The sequence below is a fragment of the Chiroxiphia lanceolata genome, chromosome 3, assembly GCF_009829145.1.
Source record: "Chiroxiphia lanceolata isolate bChiLan1 chromosome 3, bChiLan1.pri, whole genome shotgun sequence".
Taxonomy (NCBI): Eukaryota; Metazoa; Chordata; class Aves; order Passeriformes; family Pipridae; genus Chiroxiphia; species Chiroxiphia lanceolata.
Genome location: NC_045639.1, coordinates 30,685,098 through 30,711,661, shown reverse-complemented (window position 1 = coordinate 30,711,661; position 26,564 = coordinate 30,685,098). Strand labels below are relative to the sequence as shown.

At 32.8% G+C, this 26,564-nt stretch overlaps 1 protein-coding gene across 2 annotated transcripts in view; it reads left to right on the top strand.

The window, feature by feature from the left end:
- Nucleotides 1-26,564, top strand: part of DNAH8 (dynein axonemal heavy chain 8) — a 129,128-nt gene that overhangs the window by 69,769 nt on the left and 32,795 nt on the right. For both annotated transcript variants that reach the window (XM_032684441.1, XM_032684439.1), the window contains 21 exons: nt 1,644-1,872; nt 2,948-3,090; nt 4,008-4,142; nt 6,216-6,338; nt 8,053-8,266; nt 8,806-8,915; nt 9,503-9,666; nt 12,730-12,922; nt 13,335-13,457; nt 15,110-15,240; nt 15,531-15,684; nt 16,106-16,270; nt 16,841-17,067; nt 17,447-17,565; nt 19,527-19,630; nt 20,518-20,694; nt 22,031-22,198; nt 23,390-23,602; nt 24,832-24,969; nt 25,295-25,422; nt 26,177-26,348. In XM_032684441.1, the coding sequence (XP_032540332.1) occupies nt 1,644-1,872; nt 2,948-3,090; nt 4,008-4,142; nt 6,216-6,338; nt 8,053-8,266; nt 8,806-8,915; nt 9,503-9,666; nt 12,730-12,922; nt 13,335-13,457; nt 15,110-15,240; nt 15,531-15,684; nt 16,106-16,270; nt 16,841-17,067; nt 17,447-17,565; nt 19,527-19,630; nt 20,518-20,694; nt 22,031-22,198; nt 23,390-23,602; nt 24,832-24,969; nt 25,295-25,422; nt 26,177-26,348 (3,330 nt within the window). The remainder of the gene's footprint in view (nt 1-1,643; nt 1,873-2,947; nt 3,091-4,007; nt 4,143-6,215; nt 6,339-8,052; nt 8,267-8,805; nt 8,916-9,502; nt 9,667-12,729; nt 12,923-13,334; nt 13,458-15,109; nt 15,241-15,530; nt 15,685-16,105; nt 16,271-16,840; nt 17,068-17,446; nt 17,566-19,526; nt 19,631-20,517; nt 20,695-22,030; nt 22,199-23,389; nt 23,603-24,831; nt 24,970-25,294; nt 25,423-26,176; nt 26,349-26,564) is intronic.

Here is a 26,564-nt window from a genome sequence, read left to right as displayed (position 1 = left end):
AACCTATTAGAAGATATGAAATGTGTGATTGGATTATCAGTTCTTAGGAAGGGCAGAGGTTATCACTGATCCTGATTCACCTTTGCTGGGATCAGTACTGTTCAAAATGTTCATAAACAATTTAGAAAAGTTTTAGGTGAAGAAGTTGATTGATGATACTAGATTATGCAGGGTGGTAAGGACAAAACATCTAACCATGAAGAACTGTAGACAAACTTTATGACACTGAATAAATAGGTAATAAAACGGCAAATGAAATTGCGTGAAGATAAGCATGAAGGGGTTCACCCAGGGAGAAAACAACTGTTCAAAGCCATGAATAGCAGACCTATGGAACATCTTGCTAAAGGTTGTTATAGACAATAAAAGCTTATGTGATGCTCAGGACCACTCCTGATATTTTCAGGGTGGAAAAAACCATAGAGGATTACTAAAAAGAAAAAGCTTATATAATTCAGAAAGTCAAAAGCTGAAGAGAGTACCAACAGGAAGTACTACACCCAGCACCACCACAAGCCAAGAGTTTTTTCTTTACTTTTACTCTTCTCCACTTTTGGTCACTATTGCACATGAGATGCTGGGCAAGCTGAAGTTTTCATCTGAACTTTTGCCTTTTATGTGTGTCTTTTTGTGTCAGTTTGATTCCTCTTTTTTTTTTTTTTTCCCTTCAAAAACTTGTTACAGAATATTTCCAAGACCCAAAACATCTTTTTAAATTTTGAACTCAAGGTTGTATTTGAGGGAACAAAAAGATTTTGTTCAGATAAACTGGAACACAACCGGTCCTGGAAAAAATTAGATAAATCAATTGTCTTCTAAAGAAAAGGACTGACATTAACTGATCATTTTTGAAAACTAAATTTTAAAGTAATCAAAAATATTCCAAGTATTTATGTCCTTTAGACTGCATTGAAAGTATGTGTTACTGCATTTCTTCCCACTTCAAGTATGAGATCCAAGATAGCATAAAGAATACTAATTCCAAGAGCTGACTGAAAATCTGTTTCACTGCTAAAAGCATATTTTTTGAAGCAATGATGCTGGACACTACCTTATATAGAAAGGGAATACGAATGATATTCTCAAAGACAGTCAAGCATCTGACTTCATGAGCAACATCACGGAGTTATAGACAGCAAGTTACTAGTTTTCTGCAGTCTGGACTCTAGTTCCTTAGAAACAGAGTGAAGCAATCATAATATTCAATATTTTAATCTGTTTTTTTTAAAAACACAAAATAGAAGTTAATACGATAGATGCATTAATTGACCATAACTGAGATAGATTCAGCATCAGACAGATGCTGAAAATGGCAAGGCTCTTGGAGTTCTGAATATTATAAAATCCCTTAAAAAGCTGTTTTGTTACCCTAGCTCTTAAATTATATTTATTATATAGGCATAATTTCAAAGGGCAACTGATGATCAATTTACTTTAGTAATTTTGAAAATTGTATCCAGTTTTATATAGATATCTTTAACAAATTTTATTGGGTTTGTAATTCTGAATTTTGTGTTATTCCTTTGTGATCTGTATTGATTTAATGTTTTAATAGATATAAATAATGCATGTGCATACATATATATGGAAATAAAAAGTGATTATGTAATAGTTTCTTAAGGCATATTTTAAAATATTTTCAGTCTATTAATCTTCTGGAGGGCTTGATTTCACCAAAGGAAGCAAGTAATACAGTTCGTCTGCAAAAATTGTTCAGCTTTGCAATAATGTGGAGTTTAGGTGCCCTTCTGGAGTTGGATAGTAGAGATAAACTTGAAGCCTTCATTAGAGCTCATGATAACAAATTAGACTTACCAAAAATTCCTCGTGGCACCAGTCAAACAATGTATGAATTTTATGTTTCTGAGCAAGGTAAGAAAAAACACTAACGTTCTTTTTATACTGTAGTTTTAAAACTCTATTACTCCTTCAGTTCTTATTATACAGCCATATGAGTGGAGTTTTTTTGATAATTGTGCAGTACCAGCACCTCTTGGATGTAAGAAGTCAGAAACTAGATAGAGTGCTCATTGCTAGGATTTTCTTATTTCTTTTGTTTTTAGTTTCATTCATACAGGTTACTTTTCTATTAACTTAAACATCCTACAATTTTTAGATAATTTATCCTTAGGCTGGATAAATTAATCTTATGTTTAATTTTCTCACAGCTAGTAGTTTTTGTTAAAAGAATAAAATTTGATTTTAATTCTATTTAGTAATTATTATTTATCCACATCCAATAATCAATTGTAAATCTTACAGATTATAAAACTATAAGACTGGTGAGATATTTTGAAAACTGTGATTCTTGATATTTTGGATAGTGTGCTATTTTCCAGAACAATTTTTTTAGTTTAAATAGCCCACACAACCAATGCTAGCTATGCCAGACTATGTCCTCCCCTGAATACATTGATTTCTCTCTTATCCAAATTCACTTCTTTTTTTTTCTGCCAGCAATGTGCAATCCATGCTCTGATGTTCTGTAACTTTTCACCAACAGTGTGAGAATTAGTGTCTAGGTAAACATTGTTTTGGGGTTTTTATTTAGATATTTACGTATAAATTTAAGAAATATGTCTGTATTTGGTAGGATTGTGGAGTATTTAGTGGTCATGACTAAGTATGTCCTTTGTTACATGCCTTTTAGCTGGATTTGAAAAATTTTATCCCTTTTTATATTTTGTAGTATTTTACCCATAACATATATTTTTTTAATTATTATGCTAACAAGATATTGATCATGACCAAAATGTGAGATATTTTCTTTTTGTTTGGTTGGTTTTTTGTGGTTTGTTTGTTTGTTTGTTTGTTTTTTATTTTTTATTTTTTGTGTGTGTTTTTGGGGTTTTTTGTTTGTTTGTTTGTTTTTTGGGGGGTTTTGTTTGTTTGTTTGTTTTGGGGGGGTGTTTTTGTTTTTGTTTTTTTGTTTTTATTGTCCTTTCAGGTAACTGGGAGCACTGGAGTAAAAGAGTCCAGGAATATGTTTATCCAACAGATCATATCCCAGATTATGCATCTATTCTGGTTCCAAATGTTGATAATACCAGAACTCAGTTTTTGATAGACGTAATTGCAAAACAAAAGAAAGTAAGTACAGGATTACTTATTTAAGTATATACCTACTATATGAAATAAATAGAAAGTTACTTATAAAGTAACTGTGGGTTGAAATATTCTTTATGTTCTTGGTCTCTAGTAATTTCCTCCTGGATGTATCATTATTTATGTGTTGCTTTATTTTTAGTTTCTTAACATGAATTCTCTGTAATTTTTTTCGGTGCATGGACAAAACTTTCAAAATATCCTTTTTATAAAATAATTTTTTTCATAAAAGTTTACCTTCAACAACCTATCACTTTTCTCATAGAAAGATATAAAACTATGTTCATAGTCTTTACATCATATTCATTTTTCGAATTTGTACTTTCTAGAACAGGGAAACAAGGTAAATAAATTTCACAAGGCAGTTCACTTAAGATCTGTAATTCCTAACCTTATTTATGTCTTTTTCCTCACACTAGGAAAGCTGTAGTTAATAGCAGTTAAGTGCAGTTAATAGCACAAATGTAGAAGAGGAGAGAACAGTGCTGGGAAGAAGGACACATGTCAAAAAGGATACCTATAGCCCAAACAAATTGTAGAAATTTTATATTCCAACTAGATGTCAGAAGTTACTTTCCATTACAAAGGAAACCACCTCAGGGTCATCCACTAAAAGAGACTGCTGCAATGAATATATTGGAAACTGGAAGAAGTGAGGCAAATGGAAGAAAATCTTGCTTCTTCCTTTCTCTTTTAACTCTTTAAATAATTTTCTTGGAGAATCTGTGTGGGATGAAAAACATGTACTGTATCACTGCATATGGAGTCACAGGAAAAACCCATCAGAAAATATATCATTTAAAAGTAGACACAGAGACTATTCCTTTCTCTAAAAAAGGTCTGTTATGCTTATGTAATTATAAGGTTTTGTACTACTTATGTGATTTAAATATCTGTTACAGGCTGTTTTGCTTATAGGAGAACAGGGGACTGCAAAGACAGTCATGATTAAGGGATATATGAAGAGATATGACCCAGAAGAGCACTTGTCAAAATCTTTAAATTTTTCATCTGCCACGGAACCATTTATGTTTCAGGTAAAAGTATAGATTTTAAGGAATCTTGTATATAATTTCCTTGCTAATTGTATAAAGTGTACTTAATTCTGATGATAAGTGATTTAGGATTAAAGTCTAAAGTATCTTTTTCATATAAGTCACTTCAACATTTCAGAAAATTCTATTAAAAAGAATTTTTGCAGATCAGAATAAAATGTAGCCAGTCACATAGAGATACATATATCCATAATTACTGTGTGCATTTTTTGCTGAAGACCTTTTCTTTTTAGATTTTTGGTTATACTTCATGTTTTTTCCTGATTCTTTAGTATACAACTATATTTTTTATAAGCAGCTTTCAACTTACAAATGATTTTATTTTTCCCCAGCTCAGGAGTGACTACAGCATCAGAAATTCAATCTTTAAGGACCTCTAGCAAAACAACTTTTGTAGAAATTTCTCTTTCCCAATGTAACTGGTAAAAATCCATATAAGTAGAGGCAAAATCTGTAGATAGTTTGGTTTTTTTCAAGTGATCAAAAGGATCATTTATACCACTGTGCTATGATTTGATACTACTTATTTGCTAAGATGTGATCCTGTAAGTTGAATTGGCTTCATTACCAATTCAATGCAGTGAATTCATGATGACAAACCTCCACTAGGATAAAGAAATTATTTTGGAATATTTCTAGATTGAAAAGTCTGCTCGCAGAACAGGTCTTGCAAACTCCATCCCAAAATCAAACATATTTTTTAAGAAGCTAATGTAAATTTTATTAAGAAAATGATGAAAAGTAATGGATTAAACATTTATTTTTAAAAAATAATAAACTCACAGAATGTCTGCTCAGTTTTTCTCAGTAGGTATTCTATGTATAAGGTCTCTGGCCATGGTTTGTATCAACTGGGTGGCAGAATAAGACAGCCATCCTTTCATGCATACAAGATTTGTTGAACAGTCAGTATCTCTGTCTCGGTGTCCTTTACTTAATTATGGGTCCCTAGAACATTACTGTCTTGCAAACAAAGTGCAGGCTTCCTTACCTCTGGTACAGAGAGTCTGTGAAAGAATCTTAGTATGTCTTGTCCCTGCTGCAGTCTTGTATTACCTCAGAAGATATGCTCCCTCTTAGCAGCTAGCTAGCTGAATACATAGTTCACTCAGCTGATTTACAAGAGAGAGATGTAGCAGAAAAAACCGTTGAAATCCTTCTAAACGCTTGAAAGGGCTACACTCAAAATATTATTTTTTTTTAATTTTGAGTCATCATTCTGAGGATATTTGAAAGATTGCATGATTTTGGATGCATTAGATGTGTTACAAAGTTTTTGATTTCTTATGTAATCTCTTAGTTTCTCTTTTTCACCTTAACCACATATTTTCTACATGATTTTAAAATAGTCAGCTAATATATTGTTGTAAAAACAGGACAAAAACATTGGACAAAACTTCTATCTATTTTCTGTTTCTAAAATACTGTTAATACTTCCATCTTTATGACAGCACATGCCACATTACTCATATAGGATGACAGAAAGGTCATACAGGTTTAGACATAAAACCTTATTTGTCTAAGGAAAACATTTGCTGCCATCTTGTAAGGTGTTTTTTCTGTCATTGTTTATGTATCTTTAGAAAGGCTGTAGAGCTGTAGAACTTTGAAGAAACATTTCAATTATATATCAGTGTCTTACTTGCTTATTGCATCCAGCTTCTTGCCACCAAAATATTAAAATTCTGCATTATATCACTCACAAGACATCTGGGGAAACGTGAAAGGACTCTAAGTTGCCTGTGTATGGTCTACTGTTGTATTGCAAATATAAAACAATTGATATTTGAGGAATGATAATGTTGATAATGAAATAATAATTTCTAAGTTTGAAATATTTTTAAAAACTTCTCTGCTAGCCAGAAGGTTACTGGACAGGAATTGGATTCCTTAGGAATTAATTTCCTTCATCATAGAATTAAAGGTGAAACTGCTTACAAACAGAGGGAATCGTTGGGGCAGAACTGTAGCAGAAAGCAGAAACACATTTTTCAACAATGCATTTTAAATATTGTTGCTTTAGATGCAAAATGAGAATTTTCTTTTCTTTTTTAGAGGACAATAGAGAGTTATGTGGACAAACGCGTTGGAAGTACTTATGGACCTCCTGGAGGCAGAAAAATGACTATTTTTATTGATGATATCAATATGCCATTTATCAATGAATGGGGAGATCAGGTAAACTGTTTTTTAACATACACAACTTATTCTCAAATTGTTATGCTTTTTATATATATACACATGGAAATCAGTGGACTTCCTAAATATTTTAATTAATTGTTAATTATTGGAAATGCTTTCTAATTATGATACACCGACAAAAAAAGAAAAGAGAGCAAATTAGAGTTACTGAAGCGACATGTACAATAATGGTGCCATATTTTACATAATCCCCCCTTCATCATTTTCATAAGTCTAAATAAAAAGCATCCCTGTACTAAAGTAGCATATTATAACTTTCAAGATTGACACTAATTTGAAAACACTAGTAAAAAAACTTTCTGTGAAATGTAATTGTGATACTTCGGAGAAAGAAATAAAGGCTGTGAAAAATTCAAGGGTAACACATTGGCTTTTGATAAGCCCATCTACAATTTGTTTGTGTAGTATCTATATGCTTTTGGAGATCTGGCAAAAGTCTTTCACAGTTTCTTCCTGCAGTAGGTCTGAAGTACTTGAAGTCCGGGATGTTAGGTCTTCTGAAATATCTATTCTAATATAAAGACCAAATATGCTTATTATGACTTTTTAAAATTTGCTCAGAGTAAATAACAACAGAGAACCCTGGGGCCTCTGCACTTTTGAATGTTCAGGCTCTCTGCCTTCTGTGAAGGTCACAGTGTGTGTTAAGGCTGCTGATAGCATTGAGTGGGTTTGTTAACAGAATGATTAATAGGTCTGGTTGTGAGAGTGGGCCTGGGCATGTATTTAAGTAGCAGTATGGACTTAGGTGGGTCTCTGTGGACTGAAGAGTTCCTCTTCTTCGCTTTAGAAAGCTGGTTTTGTAAAATGGAGGCCAAGCGTGAGTTTTTAGTATCTCTGAAGTGGAACCCGACCTTCTACATAAATGCCAACCTATATCAGTTCTTTGGTTTACATCATTTGCTCTCACTTGAGAGAACTGCAATTTTTCAAAAAAAATTGAAATTACTGTTGAATAACCCACAACACTAGCTACTTTGTCAACACAGTCTAGAACACGAGTGGCTGTGTTTGAGGAAAAGCTCTTACAGGCTCAGGCAGTTTCCAGAAAAGCAAGGATCTCCATTAGGGAAGGATCTCCACCAGGTCTTGCATTATGGCCCCAAGACATTGTCGAAATATTTTTTATGGGATGATGGTTTGTAATCAGTGCCCTGCTGCATATCATGTTGGTTTTGGTGAGGTATGTGGGCATATACATAAGGCTTGCTGAATATTGTTGGAGCAGTTGCTATGGGGGTTAACTCAGGTGCTGTAGAGTGGAATGTAGAGTGAATAACCTTTTCAAAATAAACACCTTCCTCTTTCAGAAAAGAATTAGTTGTTTTGCTTCAAAGGAGACTCAAGGTTGAACTGAAAAGCATAGTTTGAACATCTGTAGCTGAATGTCCAGCAGCAAAATAAGGAACAGAAAAATTTCCCCCCCAGTACATTGCCTTAACTTTTAGTTTCATTTTCTTGATATTATATGAGAGTACAGCCATGAAAGAATTTTTCTGCAATTTAAAATTGCAGAAACCAAGATCACCCATATGACTAAGGAAGGAAGTTTAATCTGGTTTTATATTAAAGTGAAAATATTTCTCTATGGATTAATGGTAAAGTCATAAGATGAAATTAAATTATCATGGTATATTTTGTTCTTTTCTTGCATGAATTTCTAATTTGTACAAGTTGCATAAACTTGCAGATAACAAACGAAATTGTCCGTCAGATGATGGAAATGAGAGGAATGTACAGCTTGGATAAACCTGGAGACTTCACTACAATTGTAGATGTACAAATAATAGCAGCAATGATACATCCTGGAGGAGGCCGTAATGATATTCCCCAGCGTTTAAAAAGACAATTTTGTGTGTTCAATTGTACATTGCCATCCAACGCATCCATCGACAAAATATTTGGTACTTCTTTCTTCTGTTTTAGTATAATTTATTTTTTTCAATAATTGATTTAAAATGTATAAAAGTATACTGTCTTTCTCACTTTCATTGTGCAAATTCAGAGTACTTCCAATGAAAAAACTGAAGTTGTATTACAGCAAAAATAGTCCTATGGAAGAGAAATTAACTCTTTTAAATGCTTGCCTTTCTAATTTTGGACAAACAAATGTTGAGAAAGTGATGGCATTTCCTAGAAGACTATGAGCACTGTTATTACTCTGTAGGTTACCATTCTACCTCTGCACTGTCTGAAATGCACTCTGTTGCTAAATTTCTCGATTCTGTTAGCTCTGTCAATATGGCATGTTGTGAAAAGCCAGCACTTACTGCCTGTTGTTACAATGCCAGTTCAGAAAAGCCATGGACAGCAAAGAAACATCATTTAACCTGTAATATAAAATTATGTTTTACCAAGTAGGGTTCTAAAGAAGTACTAATATGTCTTGCTCACAACCTACCTTATTATATCCTCCAATCTGAGATTAATTTTATATTTTCAGGTGTTATTGCCTGTGGATATTTTCATTCCTGTAGAGAATTCCAGCCTGAAGTATGTGGTCTGGTGGAAAAATTGGTCTCAACAGGCAGAATATTGTGGCAGCGGACAAAGGTATAAATTACAGGAAAAGTTTTATCACAATCAGTCTGAACAGAGTGCCTATTGGTGTAATTTAAGTGACTATTCTCTCTAAGAGAGTGTTTTCTCTAAGAACATATCTATAACAAAAACACACATACACCCCAAACCCAAACAAACAAATAAAAGGGAGAAAGATGTCTTGGAGATGAAACCTGGAAAATATCAGATTTCTGTATACAACACATGAATGGAAATATCAGTCCATTCCTTTCTATAATCAATGTTGCCCAAAGCTTTAATCACTATAGCTAAGGAACACAGAGTGAAATTCTTTATAAATTATAATTTTTAACTTATAAAGCCAGAGCAACGTATGAAACAATTGCATCTTATAAGAGTTGGTGTTCTACATTTAGTGCTAGATGCTGCTTTCAAACAAATTAGATGTTTTTGGTGACTTTTTGCAAAGAGTTTTCCCACATTATTATATGTGAAAATTAGTTGGTTTTTTATTTTTATGTTTTATATGTGTTATTAATTATAAATTTATAGTTTATATTAGTCTTTATTCCTTCTAAATGTTACTGATTTTTATTACTGACCATATTTTTCTTTAGATAAAGATGCTGCCTACACCATCTAAATTCCACTATATCTTCAACCTTCGAGACCTTTCTAGAATTTGGCAAGGAATGTTAACTATAAAGGCAGAAGAATGCAACAACAGCACTGTCCTTCTAAGGCTTTTTAAACATGAATGTACCAGAGTAATTGCTGACAGGTATAATAAATATAGCATTTTATATTTAGTAGATTTAGCCATTTACTTCATATATGTTCATATATCCATACAACTTCTAAATATGATAAACCTTATTAGGTCAGTGTGAAAAATTTTGTCTTATTTTGCATGAAGTCTGCACTGGAGTATTATCCCAATAAATATCATGCTATGTTTTGATAGATTAACCAAGTAAGTGGGTGGACAACATCCAAATATGCACATGTTGTATGTTATAACCTACTTTTCTTTTGCACTTTGACTACACTCAGCAAGTTACACTGTAAAAAAGAAAATTGTATAGTGTCCTAAATTTATACACAAAGAATAATATAAAATTGCTTTGATCTCCTCACAGGAAAAGAAACCAAATAAACCAGGATTGCATGCCCGTGGCTTAAAACTGGCCCATCTCCTCTAAATCTCTGTCAAAATATTCATAAAACAGATACTGCTATGAACTGTATGTGTTAGAGATCAGTATTATTTTTCTATTTACAGTGTCTGATTTTCTTGTGCAATTCTAAGTAGCACTATAGCTGTCACTAAAAACTTGACATATACCTACTACTACTGTGAATTATTATCATTTATATAATTTTTTTATTCTGATGTCCTGAGGAAGGGCCTTCATAATTTTTATTAAATTAATGTTTTACAATTAAAGCATTAAAATTAAATTATACTCTCAAAAATATGAATTCTTATTTTCTTACCCTTCATTTATTTTATAAAGCTATCACAAAATGAAAGAACTGAGAAATATTTTGCCACGGACAAAAGAGGGCATATTATAGTGCCTTTGCTTTTAATTAGACCTAAAGATTTTGATTTGGAAAGTAATTAGGAGTTACTTGCCATGACCAGAATTTTTTCAATATTCAACATAGCTGCAAAAGATTAAAATGGAATTTCTCTACTTTAAGATGCCGACTACATAAATACATTCTATTGTAGATGATTTAGCATGGTAGCAGGAAAGATGAATACATAACAATTGCGTTATATTCAAGCAGAGTCAGGCTTAATTGTATTATTCTAGTAACTTTTCCACATAATGACAAGAGCAAAGGTATAAAAGCATTATAAGCAGTTCCGTCTCTGGTTTTGAAATATAAGAGGGACAAAGGGAAATCCTCCTAAGTATGTATTGGTATGTGGACCTTAGCATGTACTCAGTGGAAACAGAAAAAAAACCAATACATATGAAACTTAGTGTTGAATTGCACACTGCCAAAACTTGTGGATGAAACAACTGCCCTCCATTTCATGTAAATGTTACAAACAATTCATAGACCATTGTCAAAAAGTTTTGTTTACCATCCCTACCTGTATCTTCTAGAATCCCTCATTTTCTTGCATGAGAGTTCTGAATCACTGACAAAGGCCGTCTCATTTTTCCCCAGAAAGTGCATTAGCAAACTTGAGTTAAGAACCGAGGAAGATTTCTATTATGACCAATTTCAATATCCCAAGAAGAACTCTAATCCTGCTCACTATCTCCTCTCTCATAAGATACATATGCTAAGTTCAGAAAATGTATGCAGGAAATCTAGAAGGAAATCTTATTCATCAGTTTTCAAGAACACAAAAATGAAGGCCAGACTTTTCTGCTGACTTTAATCGTTATTATTATTGTGACCAGAGAAAGCCTACTTAGTGTAAATCCACCACAAAGTCTTAAGAGTGCTGATATTTCTAACTGCCTGAACTATCATGTATTATACAAACTTTCACATTGGCTGATATATATATATATATATATACACACACATATGCGTTTATATGTACCACAGAGTGCTGTTGATATAAAAAGGGGAAAAATGTTTAATTTTAATTTAAAGTTAGGATCAGACCCACTGATGCACTATACAGTGTATTATTTTCTGATTTCAAGTTAGGAGTATTATCATTGACATTTACTGAAACAGTCTTTTATTTCTTTTATTTGTTGTGGGGACTTTAAACATGCATGGAAGATATGTATTTGCACAGATATGTTATATACTAGAAAGAGAGTGAGAGAGAGTGTAGTCATGCAGTCCCTTCCTGCACATGGCTTTTAGGTTTCCTAGTGGTTAGTATTATAATGTCATCATGAAACCCCTCTAACAAGAATGAAACTTATAATGTATATCTAGGCTGTCTCTGCACTACAGTTCTTCAGTTCTTATTTGAAAACCCAGAGCACTGAGCTTTTTCGTGTTTATTCTATTTTCCTCTCAGTTGTATCACTGAAAAGAAAATAAGTCAATAAATGAAAGTTGGGGTTTTTTGTACTTTGACATTCACAGTTGGAATTCACTTTTTCTGGGGTCTATGTGGCTCTTGCCTTTTATGTTTGCCAGTAACTACCAGGTAGCATTCTTGATTGTTTCTCCGATAATCACAGCAACAGATTAGTTCAACAGAGCAGTCAAAGATCTGATCTGTATGAAAATCAGATTGAATCTACCAAGAGAAGCAAATAAAGTTGTTTAAACTGTGACATGTAATCACTAGTATCTGTTTGCAGACTTTAGTTTATTACTCCCTCCAACCCCAACGTATATTCCCCTCTGTTATTTATGGGTTTTGGTGTAAGGGAGGTTGAGAATGGAGTCAGGTTGTACCGACATAGATTATCTTTCTTTCACTATTCCTTGTCTCATTGCAGTGTCATAGACAATGCTATAATAATGTAATTTATGCTATTCTACTGCAGGTTAAGATCATAAGGGTCACTTAGCAATGGTTTTTTGGGAGAGAATTCACCCTTTTTCATTCTGTCTCATCTGAAAAATTAAATGGTGTGTCATTGCCTTGTTCCAGGTGAAAGTTGGAAGTCAAATTATTTTTTTTGTTTTATGTTTTATGTGACTGACATACTTTAGAGTATGGAAACATTTGATTTCTGTGAATGTTACTTAATCCATTTCTGTAACTATTGTCTATTATATATTGTCTAATATTTATTTTTCTTTGAAATGTTGTGTTGGTTTTCTTTAGTATTTAATTACTTGTTTTCTCCCTACATAGCATGAAATATTTTTTTTTAAAGTTGTAATAATTTATAATTTTTAGATTTAATACTCCTGAAGATGCAGCCTGGTTTGATAAAACTATTGCTAAAACAATGGAGGAATATGTGGATACAGATTTAACCAAAGTTCTTGAAGCTGAACCGTATTTTGTAGACTTTTTACGGGATGAGCCTGAAGCTACTGGTGAGGAACCAGAAGACGCTGAGCTTCAAGCACCAAAGGTTTATGAAGAGGTATTTCATTTTGCACATAAAATACTAGGCGCTGAAGTTTTCCTTTAATTTATGTTATGTTGCTGAACTCGTATAATACAGAAATTTTTGTTGAATACCTTCCACATTTTTTGTGAAAATATATCTAGATTTTTCTGGTTAGTATGCAATAAATTATTTTAGTGATGTTAGAGTTAGTAATGCCATATAAGTGTGGTTTATTCATTCCTATTCTCTGTGTTGCGTTTTTCCCCCACCATTAGCAAAAAATTTCTGCTTAAACACAATTACAGTCTTTACAGTGAATTAGCAAGATAATATCATTACACTGGTCAATGTATAAACTGAAGTTTGTGTAAAAATAGTACAGTTTTAAAATTGTGAAGGGCCATACTAGTGTTGTTACTGATTTTGTTTGTTTGTTTGTTTTCAGGTTCCAAGCTTTGAATTTCTTTGTGAAAAATTGCGGGCGTATCAGGGACAATACAATGAAAATATTAGAGGATCATTTCTTGACTTGGTGTTTTTCAAGGATGCAATGACACATCTTGTAAAGGTTTTGTATTGTTACTTTTTATTAGTTTAAATATCACAACAGTGTTCCTGATTTAAGCAAACTATGCTTAGAGGGCACATTCCGGAAAACTACTCTTATCCCCAAACCTACTTGCCATTTTTGCCTAGTCATTTTCAAGAACTAGGAAAGAGTTACAATCATTTTACCTGTTTACATGTTTTATAATAAATTCCTTCTTTAATATATTTGTTTAACCTTCCACGTATTCAGAGGTATGAAGATTTTCCTTGATAGGAAAGGTGAACTCATAAAGACTTTCATTTATATTTTGTATATGGAATGATTTTTAATAATTTAGAGTTCAGAGAACACTTCAAAGCTTCACCTGACAGGTGACCAAAACAACATGAGTTAGAATCTGTCTGAGTGGGAGGCATGAAAAGAAATATAAATCAAGGCTGCAGTAGAATCAGTGTGTAGGGTAGAATTTAGGGTAGAGTATGGTTCTCAATTTACAATCATTTTTACCCCTATGCTGAAAGGAATATATAAGTAAGAAATTCATCTGAAGTCAGAATCTAATTCATGGGGGGAAATAAAGACAAAGTATGAGATTTGTTTGAAGCACTGTGTCTCAGGTTTAAGAAATTGTGTCAGTTATCTCAGGGATTACTTTGGATGATCTGTTTACTGAAAGACACTTAAAAGTTACTCTGAAACAAAACCAGATGGAGATGTTTTGTTCTTTTCTAGCTGACCTCAAAGGAAGTAAATGAGTGTTTATTTTGCATTTAAAGAGAAGTAAATGATTTTCTTTTTAAATATAGTTCATGTGATACTAGGTGAATTTCAGAAGACCTTGGAAATCTGATGCAGTTAGTGAGAGTAGGGCTTCTTTGTGCTAAAGTGACAATAAATTTAGTCACCCTCATAATTTCATACTGAGACTTCTTTAATATAGTTATCTGGATAGGCTTAGAGGAAACTGTGCATTAAGCCAAAATTTCATAGAAGGAAAAAATTATTATAGTTCAAAGGCTTGATGTAGATGCCAATCTTTTGCATTTCATGCATAATTTACATGAGGACCAAAGCATAATGAAGAATCTGAAAAGTAATAGTGCACTAACATATAATAAAACTAAAGAAGATATGATGTATATAGAGGACATATATGAAAAAGAAGTAAGACAATAAATTTGTAGTCCAGCTTTTGTATCAAGAGAGACTTGGTAAGAAAACTATCACAAAGGAAATGTTGCAGGTAGATAAAATAGAAGGTAATACTAAAGGATAGTTTAACTCTGTCCAAGTCTTTCAGAGTTCTAAAATTAGGAATGTATTATGTTTGTTATTCTAGCTAAAGTTTTTTGTTGATATTTCTAAATACATTCAGGGAGATGCCTTCAACATAAAATGGAGCTCTAAATGTATTTATTTATTTAAATCCTATGTGTAACTGATCATAACCATCCTATATTCTTATATGCATCTTCTTCATTAGTTACACAAAATGCCTAAAGAATTTACAAATATTCTTTTGAGAGGAAAAATTTTCTGCAAGTATCGTTTTAATAATCTTTACATTGTAATATGGGAAATTAAATGTAAAGCATAGATTTTTAATTCTGCTAGTTAATATTTAAATTTAAAATTATTAGTGATATTTTCTTTCATTATTTCCTATATAGATTTCCCGGATTATCCGAACAGCATATGGAAATGCTTTACTTGTTGGAGTTGGTGGTTCTGGAAAACAAAGTCTTGCAAAGTTGGCCTCCTTCATTGCTGGCTATAAAATATTTCAGATCACTTTAACCAGGTAGGATATGCAAGAAATATATAAATCACATTTATGGTATTGTGGGAGGGTTTGGGGGGCGTTTTGGTGTTTTGGTTTTTTTATTCTCAATAAATTCTTGTCTGATTTTTATACAACATTGGATTTAGTCTGACTTGAAAAGGGTGGACAATGTGTTAGCTATTCCTGTGCCAAAATATGTATTTTTAAAAAAGATGTTTGCATTATCATTTATAAAATGCTATGTTCAAAAAAATAGCAGTATTATGAGTTGTTTTTAATTAAGAGGTAATATTCCTTATTGCTCCTAGATCCTATAATGTAACCAATCTGGCAGATGATCTAAAATTGTTGTATAGAACAGCTGGACTAGATGGACAAGGCATCACTTTTATTTTCACTGATAATGAAATCAAAGAGGAGTCATTTTTGGAATATGTAAATAATCTGCTGTCTTCAGGCGAGGTAGGAGTCTCAACTTGACAGGCAATGTACTTTGGAAGCAGGAAACTGTAAAATTTAATCTCACTAGCTTACTTAGTTTGGTAATAAGCTGTAGACTCAAGAATGATTAAAATATTTCAACTTCTAAAATAGGGAGTACTCTGGGTATGTATTCCCTTTATCTCTATTTCAATGTAAGCCAGGACAATAAAAAAGTACATGATGATTCAGTGGCCAGTCAAGATCTATACTCTTCCAGAGTTAGACTTCCTAGTTTTTAATTGAGTTATGTAAGTCTAAATCAAGGAAGAATTTGGTTTTTAGTCTAAATTATGTATGTGCAGAGAGAGATATACACCTATAAACAGAAAAATATTTAAAAATTCTATAATAATTACATCTATGCAATTAACTTTTTTATCAATTTTTATTTTATAAAAAGATTTCTAATTTATTTCCTCGGGATGAATTGGATGAAATAACCCAAGCACTAATAGCTGTGATGAAAAAAGAGATGCCTCGGCATCCTCCTACCTTTGATAATCTCTATGAATATTTTTTAACTCGAGCAAAGAGGAATTTGCATGTTGTCCTCTGCTTTTCTCCAGTAAGTTTTTTCTTTGTATTTCTTTTCCTTACTTCCATTATTAAACTGTCCTATAGGGTGTGAGAAGATTAGTCAAGTTTTATATTTTTAAAGAAGTTTTAAGATGCATAATAAGATTACCGAAGTCCAGTTGTAATTGCTGAGATAACAAAAATAATAATAAAGTTGTCAGAACTTAACATCAAAATAGTTAAAAATTAAATAATTCCTTACACATTAAGGAATTATTATTTTATTTCTCTGCAATATTCTTTCTTAATACACATCAATGAATGTATCTTTTTGAAATCCTTGCTTGTTACTTGAAAACAATATTTTGTTGGAAATTAAAATAAAGTCTTTGACATTTCAAAATATTAAAACATATACATTTGTCATGAACTTCTTCAAATTTCATAAAATATTGAATGTTGAAAATGTAGCAAAATACCATTAGAAAAGAAAAAAAAATTCAGGGTGTTTTAAGCAGAAAATAGTTGAAAAAATACTTAGTTGTTTGTACAAATTAAACAGTTTGATTGACCTTAGATTAAGAATCATACTGTAAATTAACAGTGATACTCTCTTCAGGTTGGTGAGAAGTTCCGTGCACGTTCTTTGAAATTTCCTGGTCTGATATCAGGGTGCACCATGGATTGGTTCAGTCGATGGCCCAAGGAAGCTCTTGTAGCTGTATCCAGTTATTTTCTTTCAGAATTTAATATAGTCTGCTCTCCATCAGTTAGAACGGAAATAGTGGAAACCATGGGTGTCTTTCATGATATAGTTTCAGAAAGCTGCGAGAATTATTTCCAAAGGTAATATTTTCTACAAATGTAATAATTAATTCCAAAAATGTTGCTCATGATAGTGTTTTTTGAACTCATTGTGTTATATGTATCTGTAAGTGAATTTTAAGACTAATAAAAAATTAATCTGTTATATCAATATATCCTAAGGACATGAAAAAGAATTATTATTTTGCAAAGTCTTTATCTTCATTCCCACTATCCAACAATCTTTAATATTGCTTACGTGGATAAAAACAATGTAATTGGTAGTAAGGATTTGCATTATGAAGAAGCTTTTGAATGAACTGAGACTTGATTTATATAATTTCCTTTTTCATTGGAATTAATCATATGTACATATCAAAAATACGTGCGAAGTTGACGTTGCCAATATTCTTTGGTTTAGGTATCGAAGAAGAGCTTATGTAACACCTAAATCTTATCTCTCTTTTGTCAATGGCTACAAAGAAGTTTATACTGAAAAATTAGAGAGTATTAGTGAACAAGCTGAACGCATGCAAACTGGTAAGCGTATATTTCCATGTATGATCTCAAATGATCTATTTTTTTAATATTTTCACGTTATGTAAATTTTTCTCTATGGGTCTCTTACCAGTTCCTGAAATCAGGGCTTATTATCAGTCCTCTTTGAGATAGGGTAGCAGTCTGAGAACCTTGAAGATTTCAGACGGTGAGGTTCATTTTGGTTTTTTTGTATTCTTTCTACAGTTTTTCTTTTTCCAAAAATAACGCAAAAGTAGTAAAGTAAGTAGCTTCAGCACTGTCAATAAAATGTCATGTAGTTTTTAGTAGCCTCTGACATGTCATCGCAAGTTTCCTATGTGGTCTTCAAAACAAAATGATCGTGTGCAAGTGAACATGTACATGTATATGTTCTACTGCAGCATCTGTATATCACTGATGCTTAGAAAACCATGTCTCAGCTTATAGGCAATACTCATACCAGTTAGAAAATATTCTAATTAGCTTCACTTGCACAGATAAAATGTATTACAAAAGAACAAAAACACTGGTCATTGCTGACTACAAATGTGCTCCACTGTTAACTGCATCCTGAGGAACATTCTCAAAAAATTTACTGTAAATTATTTAGCTACCATCTCACACATCCATCTTTTAATCCCCAGTCTTCCTCATCTAATATGGAAATATGGTTTAGGGGTGATTAGGGTGGTGCTGGGTTGGCAGTTGAACAAGATGATATTGAAGGTCTCTTCCAACCTTGATGATTCTGTGATTCTGAAGAATGGCAGTAGCCTAATCATGAGGCAGCTGTTTCAGAAGAACAAGAGATATACTGGAAGAGACTGCATGTGTGTGTGAAATGTGGTAGCAGAAAATTGGTGAGCCATCACAGAAAAACAGTGCACATCAAAAGTGTAAATGCAAGTGTGTGCTGACTCAAGCCCTTAGGGAGAGAGGGCAATAAGGGGAATTGCTTCCAGGCAACTTGTATGGTTTAAAGATTCAGTGGTAAAGAAAGGGGTGAGGAGAAGTTTCAGCATGCAATGTGGAGCTCAGGAATAGCCAAAATATCTTTGCACAAGTCTATGAGCAAGAGAGAAGAGAAAAAAAGAATCTATGAATGCATGGGAAAGATTGAATACATAATAATCATAGAGGGAACAAGCTCATCTCTTTCTGGATGCTCTCAGACACATGGTGTGATTCTTGGAGTGTCCTGTGCAGGGCCAGGAGTTGGACTCAATTCTATGAACTGTTAGGCTGAGTGGCCTCTATGGATGGTTTCTTCAGCACATATAAGAGCTACAATGAGACTGGCCCTAAGCACATATGTGCTTTTCTACACTCTCTGTCACTAGGAGAGGGTAAAATCAATATTCAGGAGCTGGAGATCATAATCTCGCTGTGATCTTTGGGTCCACTTTTGGCTTCACTTCTTCCCGCATCTTTCTAGAATGAACTGCCTATTAGAAGGCAGTCATGGGTCCTTATGTCATTTCTTCGTTCAGTGACACAAATGAAGTATCATTTGGATTTTCTGATTGTCCCATGACTTTATGACACAACATATCCTTGACTTAGCCCCCTCTTTTTTTTTTTTTAAGAAGTCTATATGAGCATAAGCATATTTTATTGCAGGTAATATCCCAGCTATAAAATTTTAGGTACTGTTTATAGCTATAACAAATTAAAACGAAGTAGTATGGATTTCTCCTTTGGAGAATTAAGATTGTTTATAATAATTTTGTGCCTGTGAAATAATTTATATCCATAGGACATAAATACACACAATATAAAATATAGGCACAATCATGATAATATGACTGCTTACGCATACTTTCTCTCCTTTATATAAATTAAATGAGACATAAATTTAAATTTGCATAAAGTTAAATGAGAACACAAGGTACAAGGCATGTGAGATCTGGAGCTAGATTGTATTATCTAACTAGGAAAAAAAGATGTTTCAATTTTTCTGAATTTTGTCTTTTTCTTAATAGGTCTTTCCAAGCTAATGGAGGCCAGTGAATCTGTTGCTAAACTCTCTAAGGAGCTGGCTGTTAAGGAGAAGGAACTGGCTGTGACATCTGCTAAGGCAGATAAAGTAAGTACTTGAGTGTTAAGTAGTACCAGAATATACAGTGGGGTAAAATGCTATTGCAGAATTTTCTCATAATTTGCACAATCCAAAAAATTTGTCTTGTTGTCTAAAATGAGGCTTCAGTCTTCTCTCTATGGCTTCAGTCCTCTCTCTGTAGCCTGTTGATTCAGCATTTGCTTCTGAAAGTGAAGCACTTTAAGACTGCCTCACCTCACTCAACCAACAGATTGAGTGCGTTGCTTGTTCTTCTACCATTTCTTACCCACTCATATAAGTATCACGTTCCCTTTTTTCCATGGCTTTTTTTTTGTGTGTGTGTGTGTGTGCTTGATTAACATTTGTTAAATTTGGGGTTATATGTGCACTTACTAGCAGATAAGAAGTTAACATGATAATGGCCTTTACTATTTCAAAATTCCTTAGAAAAATGTTCATCACACTTCAGTTTCAGATTTTGTCTTTTCCATTAACAAGGTATCCGTGTGCTCATGGGATTTGTGGTCTGGTAGAAATCTGGTTGCCAAAATTACTCTTTGGAAAGGCGTGCTAGGGAATGGATTAATATAGACCTTCTGTTTTCTGGAAGATACCATAATGCTATGATGGTGTATATTTAATATGGAGAGCAAACTTTTGGCTGGTGATCGCTAAGGGACTACCTGCATTCCTCAAGGCCTTTAATCTCGTAAGAGAGAAATATATAATAGAAAGGGATGAAATTAAACTTCTCACATTTAATTTTTAGTCCGTAGTTATATGATGCCATATATAGTTAGCTGTAGTTAGTTAGGGTTAGCTTTATATTTTTAGTAGCTGTTATATACCTGTCTGATAATCACTTGTTCCACCATTTTGATTTATGCATTTTTTGTGTTTATTATCAATTACAGGTACTGGAAGAAGTCAAAGAAAGTGCTGAAGCTGCATCTAAAGTAAAACAGGAGGTCCAGGGTGTGAAAGATAAAGCACAAAAAATCGTAGATGCAATTGATTTGGAAAAACAGGAAGCAGAGAAAAAATTGGAGGCAGCTAAACCAGCATTAGAAGCAGCAGAAGAAGCACTGAAAGTGAATAAAAGTCTTACATTGTTATTAGTATAGTACTATTTGCATCACCAATGAAAGGCTGGAGCCACCAACATATATTTGTCACTTGTTTTTGACTGCTGTCATCAGCTCTTCACTGTTGGTGGACATGTCTCTCATGAGTATTTATGGCACTCACATTTTACCTTAAACACATAGAAACTATTTTGTATTATTTTTTGCTTGCACCCTAATAATTGATCATTATGAAGGTGTAAATCTTTCCGAAAGCTACAGATGCCTTTAGAGTATCTGTTATTCTGAATTCAAGAGAATACTCCTTGTGCTAACAGAATGTTTTTAATTTACACTTAAGTAGTTTTACCTGTCTTTTAAGAGTAATAAAAGGCTATCTCTTCACCAAAAAACCACATTTTATTTTGAGAGAAACAGGAAACAAGGGGTATTCAGGTTCAAAATCAGGGTTCAGAAATTTGGAAGCATTGCTGTGGTACATAATTTCATTATTCTGCCCTGAAAAATTAAACAGTAAAGAACTCTGGAATCAGAAATCAATGATGTATTATATCCTTAAGGCCTTCTGTTCCAGTTACCAGAATTTATGTGACAGAAATGATCGAGTGGAAAAAGCAAGAAAAAGGAGCAATGTTTGCTCTTACATTGTAATTTAGATAATGAGATGAATGAAACTTCCAAAAATGGTTGTAAAGTTCACTTATAAAATGTGTGGACTTATAGAATGGTTTCTGTAATGTGTCTGTAACTACTCCTTGTAGACAGGTAGTGCTATGCCTGTATTTTTATACACAAATTAATATATTATTTTTGAATTTTTTAATAATTTATTAATTTTGTAATGGTTGAATTAAGCAAAGTGTGACAGTGATGCTTCTAGGAAATTAAGTTAAAAATGATATCTCATAATAATTTAAAACTCAACACAAATAACCAAATCCATCTCAGAATAAATGATAATACTTAATGCTCAAAAATCTGAAATACTATTTTATCAAGGAAACTGATTTTAATTAGGTTCTATGCAATTTTACAATGTACTTTTCTTCAAACACTTAGACTGATGAGTTAAGTTAATGCTGCTGTATGTAAATTTTATTTTTGAGTGATGTCTTCAGTATTGGGAAGATATTCTTGTCTAATATTCATTACAATCATTAAAGTTTCGTGAACCTATGAAGTTTGTTAAACTAAGCCAAGTTTCTTGCTTTTTTTGGTATGTACTTAGTACAAATTTACCTCAGAGAAAAGCGTTGCAAACAAACATTAAAATCAAGATATTGAATAGGAAAAAGGAATAATGGTATTGATGAAGTATTCTGCTACATCTTTCTTCAAATAGACTATCAAGCCAGAGGATATTGCTACTGTTAGAAAACTTGCAAAACCTCCTCACCTGATTATGAGGATCATGGACTGTTGTCTGCTACTATTCCAAAAGAAACTGGATGCAGTCACCCTGGATCCAGAAAAGCCTTGCTGCAAGCCATCATGGGCGGAATCATTAAAAGTAAGTAGAGTTTTCAAACAGTGTTTCTTAAACATCAGAAATAGCAATCTGCCTATCAGAGAACTTATGCTGTTTACCGAAAACATGACAGAATTTTGTAAAAAGGAAAACATATCATTTTAAGATGGACATAGATAGTATATAGATAAAGTTTATCTGGTAGAAATAGCAGGTGAATTGCTTAGAGACTTTTGCAGTGGGAGCTTTAGAGTTTCTTTGCCCTGTTCCTAGCACATGGCCTGATAGCAAATAAAGAAATCAAACCAGTCATGCTAACCATACATGAGCTAAAGACATTCTGGAAAAGCCCTCTTTGAGAACTTGTATTTTCACATTTAAAGTCTTTTCTGAGCCATTCAAGCTCCTTGTTTGTTTGAAAGATTAATTAAATGACTAAGAGATAGTAGCTTTTCCCATTCTGGGTTTCAATATTCCTGGCCCAAATTCCTTGATCAGCCAGCCATCTTTTCCTCCCAGACTTTGATCTTCTCTCAGGATACACCTTGATTTCCATGGCTTCTCTTGCCATTCTTTAAATTCTGTTCTCTATGTCTATTAGTGTATTAATGGGCCAATATTATTACCTTGATATTTTTTCATGCGAATGATGAAAAATTATGTATATTGGATACAAATAGTGCTCTTGCTTTTTATTTATGCTTCTACAGTAACTAAGAAATCATCAAAACCTTTTGTTTTCCACAGACATAATAAAATGGGTTAAGCAGTTTTTCCATGAATTGTCTTTAAAATGCTTAAACACTTGTTAGAAAAAGTTAAACCCAATGATTTCACTTTTCAGAATTTAAATCACATTTCCAAATACATAAGCAGTTTTTTGCATTCTTCAGGTAAGTTGCAAATATATCTCTGAGGCTTTATTTTGGTTCTTTTTTTTTAATTACATGGTGTTTCTTAAATGCTTTTAAATTGTCAACACAGGAATATAGAAGATGGAAAGTACATCAATAACTTTCCAACCTAGTTACTGGAACGTACCTGCTTAAAACTCCAAAATAATCAAAGATGTGTGGGAGGATTTACAACTGACTAACACAGTTGTAATATTTACTATATGAATTACCTTTGTTTACAGAAGAATTTTGGGAACACTTATTAAGGTAGTCATCTGTAAACAAGATTTTGAATGTAAAATGTTTAAATAACTCACAAATATGTTGGGTTTTGCAGCTTATGAGTGGCCCATTCTTGAGCAATCTACAGAACTTTGCTAGGGATACAATCAATGATGAGACAGTAGAATTAGTCCAGCCTTACTTTGAAATGGAAGACTATACACTGATGCATGCTAAAAAGGTGTGTGGCAATGTGGCAGGACTCCTCTCTTGGACACAAGCCATGGTGGTATTTTATGGTGTTAACAGAGAAGTCTTGCCTCTTAAGGTAATACAACATCTCTTGCTTTGTGTTTGCTTACCATGTAATTTAGTTTAGTTTAACTTAATAGGATTCTATAAATATAGATATAGATAATTTTATTCAGACATAATAGCCTGTGATGTTAGTGGCTAAAGATGATAAGAGCAGAAAAAACTGTATTGTATTCTTGATTCTAGGCAGAACGCAGAACAAAAAATTAGCCTGGATTAAATTTATGTGTTCTGGTTTACTGTGTACAGGAAAGGTGTTTACAGTCTTTGTTTTTATAATGTTATAATTACTTTATAATTGTTTTCAAAAGGTTGTACCAGGATCTTCATTCCTTCTCTAAAGAGTCCTGCAAACAGAGCTTTGCATCTATTTTACTTTCTTTGCTTTCACACAGTAACTTAAATGCAGTGGAGGACTGACATCTTGCCCAAACACTGGCTTTCTGAAGAGATTCAGAGCTCACATCAATAAAGGAGCTATGTTGCAATAGTAGGAAGCAAATCGAGTAAAACATTTTTAAGAGTAAATTTTACTTTATTGTAGGTGTTCTTTTTCATGTTTATGAAACTCAAAGGCAGTGATTTTTGGTTCTAAACAAAGATTTTTCCCTAAATGTAGCATGCTTTAAAAAAAAGAAAGAGCAAAGCATAAGTTGATTCCAAATTTTTCCCACATTTTTGTCTCTGGTAGAAGAGTTATTTACAGAAGCAACAATAATACAGATGAATGATTCAAAAATTATTTCATCAGTTTCTTGCATTTACTGTAAATATGACTTTAGGAGCAATGGGAAGATTCACTGTTTTAGGACTATTATTTTCTAGTGGTTCAAAGCAATATTGTTACGTGATAGAGGACCAATCTCCTATTGTGATTGCTGGTCACTACAGAATGTACAAATAAAAAAAGAAAATAAAGCATATAGTCAAGCAAGAAGACTAAGTGATTGTTCCTCTAGTCTAATCAATATATACAGATCAGAAACTTTGCCTTCTTGAAATGTAAATTTTTCCAAAGGAATGTTTACAATATATAGTAGGAACTCTACTGCTATTTGACAAAAAATCTTATCTGCAGTCCATATGTGATATAGTTTTCAGATTAAATGTTTTTGATATTTATATAGAAGTTACTTTGATGTATTATTGACTCATCATTACCAGCTAAGCAGGCTTAAATAGTTCATTGATTTATATTCAAATCTTATATGATTGTTGTTTTAATATTTCATCTCTTTGCAGGCTAATCTGGCAAAACAGGAAGCTCGCCTGAAAGTAGCTAATGCAGAAAAAGATAAGGCTCAGGCGGAATTAGATGAAAAACAAGCTGAACTGGATAAAGTGCAGGCAAAGTTTGACTCAGCAATGAAGGAGAAAATGGTGAGATAAAAGTATTTTAGTCTTATGAAAAATACTTACATACAATGCTGTCAGGATTTGCTGCAAACACATATTCACCAGCTACCTTGAATAGCATGGATGAGATTCAGGTATAAAAGTAAGAGATTTAAATCTATATTCTCTCCTATTCCCTTGTTTCAGTGAATAGGAGCATGATACACAATAGATGCCCTTAAGAGTTCTCATGAATGAGTTTTAAATAAATAAAATAGCAATAATAAATATAAGAGGATGAAAAAATATAAAGTAACTCTAAAGTTTTGCATTTTATGATTAATTTATGTAGGACATTTTTCAATTTTAGGACTTGGAGAATGATGCAGAAACATGCAAAAGAAAGATGCAAGCAGCCTCTGCACTTATAGATGGACTGAGTGGAGAGAAAGTTAGGTGGACTCAGCAAAGCAAGGAATTTAAAGCTCAGATTAAAAGGTATCAAATTCATTACAGAAAAAAAAAAAGAAAATACATGTAAAAATTGAAGTGCTAGTAAGCAATTTAGTAGCTTTAATGGTCGTACATAAGTTTCTTCCTGGAAATCGTAATATAGCAACACAGTCAAATGAATTATCCTGAAATCTGAATTTTCCTCCCATAAGTGAATACATGAGTGCTGAGTGCTTGTATTTCAGTTAAGAACAATACCTCTGATTTTGGAATTTACTTCCAAAGAGATTATTACTAGTGCTGTTATGTGCCTGTATAACAGCTGCTTCTCCAGTCCCCTAATATTGCACATCATTCCAATGTCACTGGGGAAGTAAAACCTTCAGATAGGCTCAGCTTCTGTAGAACACTTATATCACAAAAAATTTCCTGTGGGGAAACTGGGCATTTCTGGTGAGGTCTACTCATTCTAATAGAACAAGGTTTGTATCCTCAATAAATATTTTATTGCATGTATATTGCATATATATATTGTATATATGCATATATTGTATATATTTTTAAGAAATAAACAGTTTTCTTGCTTCAGTTATGAGAGAAGAAATAGTTGTTATCAGGGTTTTATTGTTTTGTGGTGTTTTCATATGATACCACTCTTAAGTTTTGCCACAAAAATACTTTGCAAACACAAAGAAACTGTTTGTTTGAAATCTTCTTATATTTCAAAAGCTGGTTGTCTAAATCAATAGGAATTGAATTTGTAAATCACCTTTTAATTATGATTTTGTTCTTTTTCTAGACTTGTGGGAGATATACTGCTCTGCACAGGCTTTCTTTCATACTGTGGACCTTTTAATCAAGACTTCAGGAATCTTTTGCTTAAAGATTTGTGGGAAGCAGAGTTGAAAGCTCATAAAATCCCCTTTTCTGAAGATTTGAACCTCATTTCTATGTTGGTAGATCAACCAACAGTAAGTTCTTGGTGCTTGGAGGGTTGAATTTCTATTAGCATATTCTGTGAGTCTTAGCAGAAATTATGCTTGCTTTGAGCAGAACTATAATCCCCAATATTCTCAATATTGCTGTGCTATGTAGTTCCAAATGCTCTTGGCAATTTTCACTAAACATTGGAGTGTTGAGCAATGGGTTAGATAGGTAAGAAAGTTATAAATAAGTGACATATAAAA